A 13,831-nucleotide genomic window follows, 5' to 3' on the forward strand; every position below is an offset into this window, starting at 1 on the left:
ATCAAGACATTTGGATACATTTTTATTGAGCCTTTTAGTTTACAACATGAGGTAAAAGGCAAATCAGTTCTCTTTAAGTGATATTTTACACAACTGTAGTAAAATATTTTAAAGTTCAAGGGTTTATAATGGATTACATTTCTTAAAAGTTGAGGGATCAAGTAAACATGTTCTAACTTGAATTTTCCAGTTGACTCTTATCTTAACAATAGTAACCAGCTCTAATTAGATAAGTTTCTTCATGGCCATGTTTTATTGTTGATGATTTCTTCACTATTTCAGTCAATATCCACTAATTCCACTTCAAAAATAAGTTTTGCGTTTGGTGGAATTCTGTTGAAGAAGTTAAGGTAAATTTGATAAAAGTTGTCTCTTTCCTCACTCCCAGTAACCTTTGTCTAAAATTAGAACTTTAGATATTGGTAATTAACTGCACAGGGAGGGCTTTATAGTTGACTCAGGGGCTAGTACATACAAACCGAGAGGTTCCTAAAGCTATTTTTGAATGGAGGTCAAAACCTGACAATAGAGGTAGACTAGATAAATTGAGCTTGAACTAGGATCTTCCTGTGTCACTAGGTACTCCCAGCTTAGCCACTACTTTATGAAGACTGCTACTTGGTACCTCCCATCCATCCCCAAAAAGTGATTTCAGTTTAGCTGGGTGTATAAGTTATACTAAAGTTCATATGAGGTAGTACCTGATAGTTGCTGTGAATTTTCAGATGTTGAGTTCGGGAAGAGTGATTTTCATCTAATTAATCTTGAGATACTTCACATGAGACTGTGGGAGCTGCAGCTGGCTGTGGGATTTTGATAGGTTGAGAAGGCTATTGTATTCCCAAGTAACTGTATTAATAACTGATAAGACTAAAAAGGACCTCCAATTCCCTCCTCCCCTAAACTTATTCTAACTGGTCTAACTTTTCCATTGGGAATGGAACCAACAACTAAACTACCTTCCCACTTAGCTACTGGGTTGTTCTGCTTGTAACAGATTGGAATCATGGCTCTTCTCTTTTATTAATGTTCACACTGATGTTGGACCATGGTCTCCTTCATTTCACAACTGGTAACCCCCAACATGTGTTCCATTGCTAAGCTCTGAGAACCCAGTTCAATTGCCTGAAATTATACAGTAGCATAAAATCACCATGAGTCATATTTGAATCCTACAATTTGCTACAGTTGTTTATATTGAGCATCTTACTCCTTGAAAATTTTCAAACATTAATAGTAGCTTTTCAAAGACAGAAACTTAAATCTCAGTTTAGGTCTTGAAAATTAAGAGCTTAAATAGGAAGGGGAAAAAGAGATTCTAGAATCCCTATAACAGTGGAAAACACTGTCTGTATTGGAGGTGTGTTGACACAAAAGCATATAAATATCAGAAGACTGGCTGGACATGTTCTCTCTTCTAGAGGTTAATAACCTAGATAGCATCTTGCTGCCTTCAAGTGATCTTCAACTGTGTTTTCTTTTAATTACCAAGAAAAAAAGGATACTTGGCATCAGGCTGTCCTTTCTTTCCATAAGCCCATTCTGGTTCAATCTCCAGTCGAGCCTTTTCTCCTTTACTCATGGTCAAGAGTGCTTCATCCCACTACAGACGGGAACATCAAATTAAAACTAATGATACTTCACAAAAAAATACATGCAAAACCAGAAGAAAGGCAAGATTACATACAAAGCATTCTGTTACAGGACTTCATTATGTCCTAAGGTAATGTCCTTGAGTGAGTCCCTAAATCTTTGTCCTTCATTGTCTCAATGGAAAAAAGAATTTAAGGACATATTAAACAGTTTTTTAGTATAAATACTTGAAGTCTTGAAAATGACATAATGTCATTTTGTACAAATTTGGATCTTAGGCCAAATTACCAAAAACAAATCAAAACATAGTGGAAGGATATAGAATGTATTCATTTATATACTCTGTTGAAATGTAACAATTATATAAGCTCAAATGATACAGATTTGTCACATACTTGAAGTTAAGAATTTAGTTGAACAGAACAAACTTACCAGTAAGCACATTAGTTATAGAAACAGAAAAATAGCTCAACTTGATATATCAACTTGGTATAATCAGGTAGTAGTAAAAAGTGATTTTCAACTAAACCTTTAGTTTCAAGATGTTTTACAATCTATTTTGGGCTCTGGATAAGATTGAATAGTATTTTAGGTCTTACCACAGTACAAAGAATAACACATTGAGGGTTCTCGTAACTGCACTTAAATAGGCATTTTTGTTATTAATGTTTGTTCTGAATACAAAGAATTTAGAACAATAAGCAGGCCCTATGACAACCTGATTCAGTTGAGGATGATCAGATCTGCTTTTTCATCTCCTTTTGTACAAGGCAATGGTCAGTAGCTCAAGCCTAACTTTCCTTTTTCTCAGTTTCCTTCTGTTATCTCTCACACATAAGGGTGGGTAAAGGCATGCTTACACTGGAAAGATCTTTTTTGGTGTTTGAGCAAATTGTGAGAGGTGAGAAGGCTACAAGAAAACTCAAAGGCTTCTGTCAGTACTTCAGTGGATCAGGTATTTTACCTTTCTGAGTCATGTATAAGTGGTACAATAGATATGTAACATTTTACAGGAATCATACAGACAAATTCAGAAAACCAAACTTACTTGTCAGTAATTCTGAAAATTACTTCATGGAAAAAAATAATAAAAGGGGTAAGCATGGAAGGAAATAATATTTGAGTTTCTATTATATTACATGCTTTAAGTTATACCCATTTAATGTTTTAACAACCTTGGGGTAGGCTGTACTGTATGAAACCCAGAGAACTTAACTTGTGCCAGATCAGTTAGCAGTGCTGGTGAAGTGAAAGTCGCTCAGTTGTGTCTAACTCTTTGTGACCCCATGGACTACCCAGTCCATGGAATTCTCCAGGCATGAAGATTGGAGTGGGTAGCCGTTCCATTGTCCAGGGGATCTTCCCAACCTAGGGATTGAACCCAGGTCTCCCACATTGCAGACGGATTCTTTACCGGCTGAGCCACCAGGGAAGCTCTTGATATGAAACTCCAAAGTTTGTTTTTATTGTATCCCCAAACCTAATTCATTATGTTATGCCACATGCAGCATGGGCCAGAATATATACTGGTTCATGGCCAGTTTTTACTTACCCCTCTGATAACTTTGCCTATCCCAACCTTAAAACTTAAAGGCTTGGCATTTTTCTTCTTCTTTGAACCTGTAAAACAGATTTTCCTTATAATTAATGATGAAATTAAGTTCCAATTGAAAAACACAGGGATTTAAGTCTTGAGATCGATTTTAGAACTTACCATGCTATGCATCTGAAAATAAAAATTCAGAAAGCCAAATAATTCATCAATAAAATTTTGGATGTAAAAATAATTATGGTCTAAAGGAGGGAGAGGGAAAGGACCTATATTACACCATTAAAATAACACTATTCTGCCTTTTACATTAGAATACAAATGCCTGAATTTGGGGCATTAATAAAGACTAGACTAAGCTTTATTTTTTGCTTTGCAGTGACCAAAAGGTCTTTATTTATATGCAGCCAACACGTAGTGAAGTGAAAACCTCTTACTAGTATTAATAAATTACAAATGCAAAAGACTTCTGGAAAAAATGACAGCCAAAAAAAAGGTACTGCCAACACAAGTGTTTTGCATGTCTTACAGCCAAAAGGATAAGATTACATTTAGACTTACTCGTTTGAATATTAGTATCAAAAACAGTCCCATCTTGTAGTGTTCCTGTATACCAGCAGTGAACAACATCTCCCTTTTTGGGAAAGTTGGTTTTATCTCCTTTTTTAAGAACAGATTTTGTATATTTTGGTGGACCCTAGAAACAAAAAACACAGTTGTTAACTCATGTCCTTTTTTTAGAAGGAGGACAAAGAGAATACTTAACATGGCCAACTGTGACCTAAGTCCAGTCAGAGTTTCACAGATTGGGTAACAAACTATTTTGCCTCTGACTGACCTCTCAAGTTAAAAACTTCACTCTCTCATTTTAAGTCTGTGATGAGAATATTAGTAACTGTTGTTCAGTTGCACAGTCATGCCCAACTCTGCAACCCCATGCACTGCAGCATACCAAGCTTCCCTGTTCCTCACTATCTCCCAGAGTTTGCTCAAACTCATGTCCCTTGAGTCAATGATGCCATCCAACCTCATTCTCTGTTACCCCATAACTAGCATATTGTAATTTCAAACTTGCAGCTTCTCTGGGAACCAGTGTTCTTTTGATAAGATTAATTATGCATCAAACAATAAAATGAACCAGTTATTCCCAAGGTCAGAAATATTACAGGGACGTCACTGGCAGTCCAGTGTTTAAAACTCCATGCTTCCACTGCAGGGGGCATGGATTCAATCCCTGGGTCAGGAAAATCCCCTGGAGAAGGAAGTGGTAACCCACTCCAGTATTCTTGCCTGGGATAAACCCGTAGACAGAGCAGCCTGGCAGGCTACAGTGCATGGGGTTGCAAAGAGGCAGACATGACTTAGCAACTAAACAACAACAACAAAGAGCTTTTAGACAAGGTTCTTTGCATTAAGATAAATAAAAGGTAGAGAGAAATATAGGTATTATGAGCTACGGGAACTTCTGACTTACACAAACAGTAATATCTGGGATGGTAAAAACTCCGGAGAAAGTGATGAGCCCATGACCTGGGCCTTGAAGGGGACACAGAACTGACAAGACAGAAGAAATTGAGAGAAGAAATACACTAAGCAAGAAATAAAAGTATGGACAGTTTACTGACAATGAGCAGACATTTGTGACTCAAGAATATTTCTAAAGTAGTAGTAATTATGGAGCTGGGCAGGGGCCAGACACTGGAAGGTTCTATAGGCCAGAGATGCAATCCAATAGAAATAAGAGTCACAAATGTAATCTTCAGTTGTCTAGTTGCCACATTAATATTTCAACATGTAATCAATATTAAAATATTGAAATATTTCACATTCTTTTTAAAAAATCATACTAAGCTTTGAAATTTCATATTTTATACTGAAGGCACACTTCAATTCAGAGTGGCTACAAAGTGCTCAGCAGCCATATGTGGTTAATGACTACTCTGGACAATGCAGTTCTAGACAGTATAGAATTACTGAAGGTTCTTAAGCAGGGTGAAGTTTGCAAAATATTTTAGAAAGCTTATTACTAGAATAGTTATTTGGGGCTGAATGATGAAGAAAGAGACTGAAGGCAGATTGGTGACTTTTTCCACACTCCAGGTCTAAGGCCTTAGAATGCCTGAGAATCAAAAAGGAATGGATGAAGATTTGCAAGAGATGTTTGAGAGCCTTAGATCTGAGGGAGACAGGAGAAGGAAAAGAAAACCAATTCAGAGAGCTTTTAAGCTGGGAAGACGAGAACAGTTACAACTATTAGTATGTATGTTGATATTTTGGTAAAAGAGAACAAAGGGGTATATAATAAAGGAATAAAGACAGATTTGAGAATTTGTGTGAAAATGTCAAGAAGTTCACATCGGCAATGGATAGGGGATTGAGCAAGGGATAGTATAAAAGTTGCTGAGTAGCAATGAAACTAGAAAACATGCTTAGCTGATTTTAAGAATTTATACAAAGCCAGTAAAAAGTTTTATAATTCTGTTTTTCACAAAGCTTGCTCTGCAGTCCCCAAGTGTGAAGAAAGAAAGCAGACAGCAGGGACCAGCACAATGCTGGCCCAGAGGTTACGGAACCCAGGCACCAGGAAGACAATGAGAGTACATGAAAAAGAGGGCTCATGCTGACCAATTAAATGAAATGAAAAGAGGTCTTGAAGAAAAGGATATAATTTAGGACTCTCACAAGATCTCTCTAAATTGTCTCCAACCCTTACAACTTTTCCTTTTAACTCAATCCCTTGATATATTATCTGCCACCTCATACCTCCCTTACTCTAATTTTCTGGAAGATAATCTATGTTGAGAATTACTTTGGTAACCCTTCTAGTAATTATTACACTTCTTTTTACCTTAGTAGCTGCACAAATTTTGCCCAGTATCTAAAACATTTATCAAATTATTGCCACTGATACAAACACTGCTAGGAATGAATGAGCTTAGTTACTAGCAAGATATTATCAAAAGTGGCAAGATAATAATTTAGCTCTACTGAAGCTTTTCTAAGAGCTGTCCTTAGCTCTAGAAAGGCTGTCCATTTGCAAAAATAGCTTTATCTGGTTCTTCCAACCTTGTTACCAAAATGTAAAACCTGGGTTGGGAAAGATGAGGCAGATAAACCCACATCCTGCAGTGAGGCTCGAATTAATTACTTCCATTGCCAAGGACATCATGTACATTAGAAAAAGGCTAAAAATAATCAAAAGGAAGTTTCTTTCACTCAGTCCAACTTGGCTATAGAATAGGATCTTTAAATAGCTCTGAAAGCTCAGAACTTCTGGCCAGACACAGAGGCAATGTAAAATACAAAGTTAGAGGTATTTCACAGGAAAGGCTTACTAACTGTAAACCATTGGTTCTTAGGGTTTTTTTCTTACTGAGTACACCAAAGGGAGAAAACACATTCCAAATCAGTGTTTGGCTCACTGAAAGTGGCCATACTCAGCCCCATCTTATTATGAGAAACCAGTGCTATAAAGCAAATACTTTTTCTCATTCACCTGAGAAATAAAGTAAGAATACATTATATACAAACCTCATCCAGAGTCTCTTCAGACTTGGTTTCTTTGGGTTTATCTTCATTAAGCTTCACATTTTTCACCTGCTCAGACACTTTACTTATACTTTCAGTACCCTTGAAACGCTGTAAGGAAAATGATCTGGTGTTTATCAGATTCATTCTGGCTAAAAACAAAACTCTTACGGTAAGCATTTTAATCAACAAATTATGTATCTCAAACTATCTCACAAAATAAATTCTGAAATGAGACCCATAACCTTTAGAAAGACCAACTCAAACTCAGAGATATGAATACAATTCAATTAATTCTTAAATTTTTTTTTTGTGTGTGTGTGTGTGAAAGGTGGTCATTTCATAGTTAACACATATCAGGAAGAATTTCTTGAAATCTGCTTTTTTAAAGGCTCAGCCTAGATCTAACCAAGACTTTAAATTAATTAATGAAAGGCAGCTGATTTTACATTTATAACTTTTCAGCATCCTTAAGGATTTGCTGACTTAATTTAAGCTTCCAGGGAATTATTTTTAAAAAATCTGTTCTCATTCAAAATATCAAAACATCCCACCATATGGCAGATTAGCCATGCTAAATTTGACAATCCATTTATGATTACAGTTAAGAAAAAGTGCAAGTGGAAAAACATCAACATAATCTGCAAGTAAATGCATTTAAAACTTCTTCTGGGAATAAAATATCTAAAGTGATATTGATAATATAATGTAATAGTACTCACCTTACTTTCGAAAAGATGGTTATAGGCTGTAACCAAATGGTCCTTGTTAGCGGTCTTGGCCACATTTTTAATGTTTCCTAGTAATTTATGTTCTGCAAGAAACTGTAAAGAAAAAATTTTGGTTAGTCAAAATAATTTCCCTCATGTTAAGAGAGGGTGTAAAACTAGAAAATGAATTTTTATGTTAGCAATTATCAAGCAAGTATGTTTTCAATCATACTACTAATGATAAATGAAACATTTTATTTTATGCTCTGTGTGCATGTGTTAGTCACTCGCTCCATCATGTCCAACTGTCTGCAACCCCATGGACTGTAGCATGCCAGACTCTTCCATCCATGGAATTCTTCAGGCAAGGATACTAGAGTGGATTGTCATTAGCCTTCTCGAGGGGATCTTCCCAACTCAGGGATCGAACCCATGTCTACTGCATTTCAAGTGGATTCTTTACCATCTGAGCTATCAGGGAAGCCCAATGATAAATGAAACATTATATTTACACTCTACTTTGTAACAAAAACAAGATTTAAGGAAGGTTAAAAAAAAAATACTATGTACATATGAGCACACTTTTTAACAGCAAGCACATTTTGGTTAACTGAGCAAAGCTACTCCCAGCAGGATGTTACTTGGCCCCTGCCCTGGGAGCTTCCAGTCATGTTGGGTTTAGCTATCTTGACATATATGTAACCCAGTCTTGGCATACCCAAAAGCACTGTTAACACAACGCTGGATACATAGTGTTTGAGTGTATAGGCTGTGGTGTCAGACCATTTAGGTTAAAATCCTAGCTGTTTGATTTTAGACAAGGGATTAAGCTGTCTCAAGGCTGTTTCTACATCATGTTGAAAGATCAATAACAGCATCCTTTGTCAGAGGCTTCTTGTAAAGATAAATGTAGCAATCCATTTTCAGTCACACAGAATAACTCAATACATATTACCTATTTGACTTATAATGTATTTAATCTAACAGAATTCCATTTCTCTCAATTATAAGACTGAGTTGTCAGATGAACACCAAAATACCACTACTGAAATATCAAATCATCAAATTCATGTACCTTCATCTTGAAATCGTGTATTTTATCTACTCTATTATTTCAGTGAAATATGAACTGGCTTGAGAAAATAATTCCACTGAAATGGTATCATAGTATAAAATGGTATCTCTGAGGCATGTTCTTTTCATTTCACCCTTGTTTCCCCAGACAGTATAGTTCTTGCTGTACATGTTGTAAAGTATTTGCAGATGTCAGGATTATCAATCAGGAGTATGAAGCAAGAGGGAGAGTAACTCGGTCAATACCTCTCCTTCAAAAACCTGCAAAATTATAAACTACAAGCTTCTCAAAAGAGCCCAGATGCAATTTTTCTAAATGAAGTTTAGAAATTAAGTTAAAAATGGTTGGGATACTACATTTAGACTGGCTTTCATCTTCCCCATGTGGGAGACGCTGAGGGCACACAAATTTGTAAAGTCGTTCAGCAATTTAAGATGTCTCTGCTAAGCCGTTTCAGTCCTTTCGGACTCTTTCCAACCCTATGGACTGTAGCCCGCCAGGCTCCTCTGTCCATGGGAATTCTTCAGGCAAGAATACTGGAGTGGGTTGCCATTTATTCCTTCAGGGCATCTTCCTGATCCAGGGATCGAGAACCCGCGTCTCTTAGGTCTCCTGCATTGAAAAGCGAGTTCTAATTTAAGATACGAATGATATTAATTTCCGAAGGAAAAAAAGCCGTCTGACAAAAATAACTTTTGACTACAGAGGATGGTTAAAATGGAGACTGTGCTGAAAAATGCGGGGCGTAAAAGTGTGAACAATGTCAAATAGATTTCTTAGTTTATAAACAATAGGAGACCACTGCACACAAAATACGCAATAACTCCCCTAAACATAAGAGTGAAAAGGTCATTTGAAGGGTCGATATTTTAAGTTAATCCGCAAACTACACGTTGTAAAAAAAAAAAAAAAAATTACACGTCTTAGTGTTCAGTGTTCGGGAATCGATGAGAAAGGCAAATCGCAATCCGAAATCTTTTCCCTAGTAATATACACTCCCCTCCAGGGATCTCAACCAAGCCTTCAGTCCTCGGGCTCCCATCTCAACCCCCAATATCTCCTGGGTTCCTTCTCTTTCACGGCCTCCACCCTCACTCAAGGATGTCAATGAGGTTCTAAATCTCCGATTGCTCCGTGCCCCAAAAGATAAAGCTGCTCCACTCGCCCAAACAGGGCCGGCCTGAGGGGCGGGAGCGCGTCTCGGGAGCGCACGCGGGGCCGCTTCGGCCTTCAGGCCGCGGGCCGCTGGAGAGCGAGGGCGGGGGCACGGAGGAATACGGAATGTATGGGCATCTACGGGGGGGTGAAGTGTCCCTCAGCCGCACCAGCCCGGCCGCCCCGCCAACTCCGGTACCGAATCTGAACCGTGATCCTGCAGAAACTTGATAATGTCCTTCTTGGGGAGCTGCTCGCTGCGCAGCTGCTCCACGGTCCAGGCCCGCTGCGGAACGGCCGCCGCCATCTTCCCCCGCTGCCTCCGCTTTACTGAGCCGGCCCGCCTGGCTTCGGCGTCGCCCCGCCCCAGGGGCGTGGCGCAAGCGCCACTCGGAGCTCGAGGGGGCGGGGTCACCGCGATACCTCACAGGATTGGGGCCAGTTTTGAGTGACATCAACTCTGTGCTCTGGGGGCCTCTTTGTTGAGTCCGGGGTAAAACCCGCTGAGGTGGCCCCGAAGACTGACTCCGCAGAAAAGCGCGAGGTATCATCTGTTCATAGTTGGGACCCTTGTGAGGCGACGACCGCCGGTGGTAGCGATTGTTTACCACCCATTACCCACACTTGTATATTATCGACAAGCTGCTGTGCATTTAAAGTCGATAATCTGTTTGAAAAAAACAACAGTATTCAGTCGTCTAATATTATTTTACCTAGTTCTACCCTAAAAATTCACACCTGAATAGGCTCAGTCCTTGTCCATCAGAACAACGTATATCCTACCATTTCCCTTTTAAAACTCACACAAATGAAACTAGAATAGCAGCCTGTTCCCTTTCCCTTCCCAAATGCAAACACACGATAAACAGTTTGTCTAAAAGCAAGTCCAGACACTTGACCAAATAAAACAAGGTAGAGTAGCTACACTCAAGGTGATGCTTGCTGATGGTGGTGATGAGGGGGTGACATTATTAGTGATCCAGAAAACCTCATGATGTGTGTGTACTTTTCCTCAATACACAAGGAAACAAATCTACAGAGGTTACTCAAAGTCGCCAGGTTTAGAGAGGAGAAATCCGGAATTGTATCCAAGTTTGGAGGTAGAATGCTATCGCTAGAGGAGAAAAATATCACCCAGACGCTGATTTTACTGCTCTATATCGTTTATGAAGATGTAATGATGGAGCATCAGGACATTTTTTTTCCTTTGGAATTTTCCAACGAATATCACGACCAAACCATTCACTTCCCTTTAAACAATAAAAATATTAAGATAGGAGGTTGCTACTCCTGAAAAAGCTGGCATTTTGTTTTCTCAGTCTGGATAAAGAAATGAGGTGTTATTTAATTTTGTCTAAACACTTTTGTTTTCACCTCATCTACCGATTTAAAAACACAACCGACAACAAGGAATAAGGCACGTTAGACGCTCAGTAACGTTAAGTTAAAACAAGGGGGGGGGGGTATGCATTGTTTCGGGACCTCAAGGTTATTTCAGTTCAGTTCAATTCTGTCGCTCAGTCGTGTCCGACTCTTTGCGACACCATGAACTGCAGCAAGCCAGGCTTCCCTGTCCATCACCAACTCCCTTATTTACTATATCATTTTAAGCAATATCACTTTAGCCCTGACGCCAGGACATATAATCACTTATTGAAAATGGAACCCAAATTTAGAGTGGGTAAAAAAAATTGACAAGGGGACAAAATTTAGAGTAACTCCACGGTAATGCGCATGCGTCTCCTAGAGGCCCGCGGGGTTTCCGGGAAGACCGCCAATCATATTCCCCACGCAAACTCAGTGGCTGCACTTTCAACAGGATAAACTGGCCTCAGTCCCGCCCACTGGTTCCTCTGTTTTTTACGCGAAGGTAACCGATGGGGATTGGAACGGAGGCTATTGAGCTGCAGCAGTTGCTCTGAGGGTAGCCTTCGGTGGTCGTCGGTCTAATGAGCGGACGGCAAAAAACGCTTTTCCAGACGTGGGGCTCAAAAGTTTCTCGGTCCACTGGGGCTCCGAGTTGCAACTCTGGAACTGAGCGGCCTCAGAGCACAGGCATCTCCAGGGCGCGTTTTCCTGCAGTGGCAGAGGCGGCAAAGGCGGCCGAGGTTGAGTCCGAATCAGACGATGATGTGTTGCTGGTCGCGGTGTACGAAGCAGAGAGGCAGCTGAGTCTAGAGAATGGCGGGTTCTGCACCTCAGCGGGCGCCTTGTGGATTTACCCTACTAATTGCCCAGTGCGAGACTACCAGCTGCACATCTCCAGGACCGCCCTCTTCTGCAACACGCTGGTCTGTCTGCCCACCGGGTTGGGAAAGACCTTTATTGCCGCTGTGGTCATGTACAATTTCTACCGCTGGTTCCCTTCTGGCAAGGTGGTTTTCATGGCCCCCACGAAACCCCTGGTGACACAGCAGATCGAGGCTTGCTACCGGGTGATGGGTATCCCGCAGTCCCACATGGCCGAAATGACAGGTATCTTAGAAACAGTGGACTAACTTGAAATTAAGAGCTGGGCACCCAGGGGAAAGCTCGTATTCTGATGGAACTAGCGCCAAAGGAATTCCGGACCCATGTGGAATAGACCCCAGATCACAGTATCCTTATTTTACCTCTTCTTTCTTGAAACATCATCTCCTTGTAGCAAGTCCAACTCTAATAGGGTTGCTTTATTCAATCTTCAGAGAATTTCTGTAGCTTGTCAAAGCATTTTGAAGTGGTTATGTGTGTATACCCCATTGGTAAGTGAAAGTGAGGTTTTCTGCCTTTCTTGCTCAGGATTTCCCAGGTGAAGAATTTTCTTCTCTTCAAGTATTATGTCATTTTACAAGGATTCTCTAAAGGTAGTCTAGTTGTGATTTTTGGTAAAAGCTGGCGTTGACATCTGGACCACAACAAAGCTTTAAAATGTTGCTTTCTCCTATTTGTCAAATTAGCACCTTGGAAGCAGATCACCAATACAGGAATGCATGCTGAAAATAGGCCAGGCTGTTTATATTTTACAGGTGACAGTCTGAAGTTTAGAATGTGTGATGTCACTTTTTTTTTTTTTTTTTTTTTTACAGGATCTACTCAAGCTTTCACCAGGAAGGAAATCTGGGGCAGTAAGAGGGTTCTTTTTCTGACACCTCAAGTCATGGTAAATGATCTTTCTAGAGGAGCTTGCCCAGCTGCTGAAATAAAGTGTCTAGTTATTGATGAAGCTCATAAAGCCCTTGGAAATTATGCTTATTGCCAGGTAATCTTGTTTAAAAGTATTTTATAGTGTAAAATATTGTTGTAGAGCATTTGGGGGAATAATTTTTAATGATGGAAGTTACTGATGGCATTATTATTATGAAAAGTTTTATACCTATTATCTCAACAGATGGTGATAGAAATACTTTGCTTCATCCATTTGAAATCAGTGTCTCTGCTGGTTTCTTTTTTTTTTTTTTAACTTTAACAAGACCATTAGTGTCAGATGGTGAGAATCTCCTTGATCCAAAGTAGAGTATGGATGGAAACTTGAGACTAAGATAGTAGTCAAAAGATTGGTAGTGGATACACATTGTTATTCCCTGTCAGGTAAAATAGTAACTGAGAGTTATTGTTTTGAGAAACGAATGACATAATGTATGTAACATACCTACACTGCCTTCCAGTTAAGTACTATGGGAATATAAAGTACAAAAGTGAGGAGGTGGGATATGGCTGGAGAGGCACTTAACATCAGGTCATGAAGGCATTTGTGTTCTATGCTAAGCAGTTTGAATGCCCTTTGTAGGTCATAGGGGATGTAGATGGTAGAGACTCACTGAAAAATGTTTAACTGGGGTGATACTTAGGCCTTCAGAAGCATTACTACAAACAAAGCTAGTGGAGGTGATGGAATTTTCAGTTCAGTTCAGTTCAGTCACTCAGTCATGTCCGACTCTTTGCGACCCCATGAACTGCAGCACACCAGGCCTCCCTGTCCATCATCAACTCCCAGAGTCCACCCAAACCCATGTCCATCGAGTCGGTGATGCCATCCAACCATCTCATCCTCTGTCGTCCCCTTCTCCTCCTGCCCTCAATCTTTCCCAGCATCAGGGTCTTTTCAAATGAGTCAGCTCTTCGCATCAGGTGGCCAAAGTATTGGAGTTTCAGCTTCAACATCAGTCCTTCCAATGAACACCCAGAACTGATCTCCTTTAGGATGGACTGGTTGGATCTCCTTGCAGTCCAAGGGACTCTCAA

The 13,831-nt window shown here is 39.7% G+C and overlaps 2 protein-coding genes across 4 annotated transcripts in view; one reads left to right on the forward strand and one right to left on the reverse strand.

Moving 5' to 3' along the window:
- Positions 1-5: 5 nt before the first annotated feature.
- On the reverse strand, positions 6-9,963 carry FKBP3 (FKBP prolyl isomerase 3). The gene is made up of 7 exons (XM_061159226.1): positions 9,810-9,963; positions 7,393-7,494; positions 6,674-6,781; positions 3,704-3,839; positions 3,146-3,213; positions 1,506-1,603; positions 6-333 (listed from the first exon to the last, which is right to left on the reverse strand). Exons 1-7 carry the CDS (start codon positions 9,915-9,917, stop codon positions 279-281), a joined length of 675 nt encoding a protein of 224 aa, XP_061015209.1. The 5' UTR covers positions 9,918-9,963; the 3' UTR covers positions 6-278.
- Positions 9,964-11,434: 1,471 nt separating this feature from the next.
- Positions 11,435-13,831, forward strand: part of FANCM (FA complementation group M) — a 92,585-nt gene continuing 90,188 nt past the window's right edge. Inside the window, exons 1-2 of one of the 3 annotated variants that reach the window (XM_061159230.1) lie at positions 11,435-12,085; positions 12,676-12,848. In XM_061159230.1, the coding sequence (XP_061015213.1) occupies positions 11,560-12,085; positions 12,676-12,848 (699 nt within the window). In that variant the 5' untranslated portion in view covers positions 11,435-11,559. The remainder of the gene's footprint in view (positions 12,086-12,675; positions 12,849-13,831) is intronic. The other 2 variants (XM_061159227.1, XM_061159228.1) reach the window with 2 other exon arrangements.

This window comes from Dama dama, chromosome 13 (genome assembly GCF_033118175.1).
Source record: "Dama dama isolate Ldn47 chromosome 13, ASM3311817v1, whole genome shotgun sequence".
Classification (NCBI taxonomy): Eukaryota; Metazoa; Chordata; class Mammalia; order Artiodactyla; family Cervidae; genus Dama; species Dama dama.

What these genes read in the sequence shown, in the direction of transcription:
- FKBP3 (XM_061159226.1), bottom strand. Translation starts at nt 9,917, where the DNA reads ATGGCGGCGGCCGTTCCGCAGCGGGCCTGGACCGTGGAGCAGCTGCGC. An exon ending in AGGATCACGGTTCAGATTCG is followed by an intron (nt 7,495 to 9,809) that starts GTACCGGAGTTG and finishes TTTTCTTTACAG; the next exon opens with TTTCTTGCAGAACATAAATT. An exon ending in TGATACTAATATTCAAACGA is followed by an intron (nt 3,214 to 3,703) that starts GTAAGTCTAAAT and finishes TCTGTTTTACAG; the next exon opens with GTTCAAAGAAGAAGAAAAAT.